The 3605-nt window shown below is 40.2% G+C and overlaps 1 protein-coding gene across 1 annotated transcript; it reads right to left on the bottom strand.

Annotated features, from left to right (window-relative positions):
- Window positions 1-2222: 2222 nt before the first annotated feature.
- On the bottom strand, window positions 2223-2752 carry LOC101661122 (adenosine 5'-monophosphoramidase HINT3). The gene is given in 2 exon segments (XM_030884799.1): window positions 2223-2561; window positions 2564-2752. Coding segments are annotated over 2 exon segments (528 nt in total).
- Between the last annotated feature and the right edge of the window lie 853 nt (window positions 2753-3605).

The raw sequence follows: 3605 nt of genomic DNA, 5'->3' as shown, positions 1-3605 counted from the left end.
AGGGTCAATGAAATTGATGAAGACCTTCAGTGAGATGGAGTAAGTGGCTGTAATAATGGTGACATATAGTCAATTTACGTGGTCCTTCTAGCCATAATTTGCTATGTGATATATTATAATTCTGGACTCTATACTGCGTGTATAGTCTATATTTTATAGGGAGGTCTGTACTACTGACAGGATTAAGATTGGGTTAAGTTTTGACCTTTGTAGACAACCTGAACCAAGAAACACCCTTTGTTTCTGGGAGTATTTTTAGATTCCACTAGAAGATATACTTTAAGACATCATCCTTCATTTTTCTTGAAGATAATGGTTGTCTAAAAGGCAAAAACCATGTTTCCACAAAAGCCATTCCTTGATGTATGAGAGACATATCAGACACAGAGAGAAAGTCTACCACCATCAGAAAAGTGCAGTCCACATCTCTGTCTGAAGTAGCAGGGGCTGAGACCAGAGGCATCAGAGACTATGGCATGGAGACTCTGAGCCAGAGCAAGAGGAGCAGCTTTGACCCTATACAACTGTGAGACAGAGGAACAAATGGGTTTCTTGGTACATGGAGGCAGAGGCTATGGGACCATAAGACGGAGAGACTGAAGACCAGAGAGACACTTGGCTGCTGGCTGAGGAGAGATGCTGCTGTATCCTTACTATTTACTGATCCTGCCTTTTGGTAATTTACTAAATTTCCTTATAAATCCCCTTAATTTTGAGTATTGCGTGTGAGTTATGTGTAGCCATTACAACAACAGATCAAACCCAGCATAGATGTAGAGTGGCATTGAAGAAATGGTTGGTGCTAGAATAGGTTACAAAGTACATAGCATTGAGGCATGTCTGACCCTGGCCTCATGGTAACAGAGAAACTAAGGAAGCTGCAGGAGGTCAGATGTGGCCTCTCATGTCCTTTGTGACAAATGGGTTCAAATAGAACTATTGGGAGGATGGTATAGGAATGAGTACTGATTTATTCTGTTGTATGTGGTGCCACAATAAGCTTGAACCAACTTGATGGTGTCCAAAATCAACAGTAATTATCATAGCTTTTCTCAAAGAACAAAGGATAGTCAGGAGGCTTATTAGGACGTCATTTTTAAAAACTGGAAAACTACATTATTGAGAAAGAGTGCAGCAAAGTTTTACTGAGGAAAATTTTTAAACTATAGGAAGGCATCTGCTCCATCTTCCAGGATAGTAAGGCCTCTTCTACAAGAATTTTGGTGAGAAACCTTATCCATTTGCTGTTCTTGTTGTTAGGTGCCATCAAATCCATTCTGGCCCATACTGACCTTATGCACAACAGAACAAAACACTGCTGTAGTGCACCGTCCTCAAAATTGTTCCTATGCTTGAACCCATTGTTGCTGCTACTGTCTTAATCCATCCAGTTGATGGTCTGCCTCTTCTTTGCTGTCTGTCTACTTTACCAAGCTTGATGTACTTCTTCAGGTACTGGTCTTTTCAGTAGGTAAGACAGAGTCTCATCATTTATGCCTCTAAAGAGCACTTTGGCTGTACTTCCAAATAGATTTGGTTGTCCTTTTGGCAGTCCATGGTATTTCAACATTCTTCACTGGCACTACAATTCAAATGCATCAGTTCTTCTTCGGTCTTCCTTATTCAAAGTCCAACTTCCACATGAATGTGATGTAATGGAAAATACCATGGCTTGGGTCAAGTGCACTTCAGTCCTCAAAGTAAAATCCTTGCTTCTCAATATTCAAAAGGGTCTTGTTCAGCAGATTAACCCTGACTGCTGCTTCCATGAGCCTTGATTGTGGAGCCCAGCAAGACAGATCCTTGAGAACTTCAAACTTTCCTCCATTTATTGATCCAATTGTGAGGATGCTAGTCTCCTTTACATTGACTTGTTATCTTGCATTGACTTATTGGCTGCAACTTTTTTTTTTACTGAGAAATGAAGTATTTGAATTTTTTAATGAGGATTTCTTGATTAGCAGTATTGGGTTTTGTGTTATTTTACCATCAACTTCCTTATGCATTAGGTAAGCAACCATTAAAACAATAGGTCAATGACCAAGTATTAATGTAAACTATATCAATGATTTCAGGAAATGTGCTTTTAGAATGGACTTGAGGATGCCCAGGAAGAGCTGCTCATAAAACTCAGCAGGCCTGAAAAGATGCAATCAGACCTCAAAAGGACCAGTTATTAGTTTGTATTAAGCGATTAGGAAAATCTTCCACTGTTGACATGTTCATTTTCTTACTTTTTCAATCAAATAATCAGCTCTTATAAACCAGTAGGAATTGATTCTATAAACCTAATTTGATCTGAAGCCAAGCTGATTCACTAGTGCTAGAACATGAAATGGAACAGAATGGTGGAAACCCATCCTCACATTTTTTAAGTCAGTGAAATTATTCCTTTGCAGGATGGCTTTTCCAACAGCTAACAGGTTCTCAACCCATTCTATATGAGCCTTCTCTAGATCTTTTCAGTTTCCGATAGGCTTCTTTGGCACTACTAGATAATGATGAGGTGCTGCTGGTTTGATATCTTTGAAGCAAAGTAGGTCTTCATTCTCACAGGGCAGAAAAGTTCAGTGCTTGGTTCCTGCCCCTGCGCGATCCAGCAGAACATGCACTTGCTGTCGTGGTCCATAGGCACCAGGGACTCTGCAGTGACCGCTGATGGCTGCATGGGGGACCTCTTCGGCTTTGCAGATGCCGCTGTCTCCGGGTTGAGGTCCGGCTGAGCACTATGGAGACTTGGTTCCTTCGCCATCATACTGGCAGTCAAGGCTGCAACTCTTGATCATCGTTAACAAATGCTTCAAGTCCTCCTCACTTTCAGCAAGCAAGTTCTGTCATCTGCATATTGCAGGTTATTAATAAGCCTTCCTCCAATTCTGATGCCACATTCTTCTTCATATAATCTAGCTTTTCTGATGACTTGCTTAGCATGCACATGTAATAAGTAGGCTGACAGGACACAACCCTGATACACACACATTTTATGATTTTTAATCATACAGTATTATTTTTTTTCTGTTCACACAACTGCCTCTTGATCAGTGTACAAGTTTCACATGAGCAAGTTTCAGTGAGGTGTCTGGAATTCCCTTTCTTCTCAAGGCTATCTCTGGTTTGTTATCATCCACACAGTTGATTGCTCTGCATAGTCAATAGAACACAAGTAATCATCTTTCTGGTATTCTTTGCTTTCTTCCAAGGTTCATCACATATGAGCAATGATATCTCTTGTTACGCTTCCTCTTCTGAATCTGGCCTGAACCTCAGATAGCTCCTTGTCAATGTAGTGCTGCAACTGTTGTTGGATGATCTTCCCCCAAACTTTACTTTTATGTGATATCAATGATATTTTCCTAAAATTTGAGCATTCTGTTGGGTCATCTTTCTTCAGAAGGCTACAAACATGTGTCTCTTCCAGTCAATTGGTCAAATGGATGTCTTCCAAATTTCCTGGCATAGTTGAATAAGTGTATCCAGTGCTTCATGGGCTTGTTGGAAGATTTCAATTAGTATTCTATTAATTCTTAGAGTCTTGTCTTTGGTTAATGCTTTTAATGCAGTTAAAGTTCTTTGAGTGCCATTGGTTCTTGCTCATATGCTACCTC

The sequence above is a fragment of the Echinops telfairi genome, unplaced genomic scaffold (genome assembly GCF_000313985.2).
Source record: "Echinops telfairi isolate 266 unplaced genomic scaffold, ASM31398v2 ScPeMD7_16;HRSCAF=60, whole genome shotgun sequence".
In the NCBI taxonomy this organism is placed as follows: domain Eukaryota; kingdom Metazoa; phylum Chordata; class Mammalia; order Afrosoricida; family Tenrecidae; genus Echinops; species Echinops telfairi.
The sequence above is the reverse complement of the archived record's forward strand: the minus strand, read 5'-3'. Positions and strand labels throughout refer to the sequence as shown.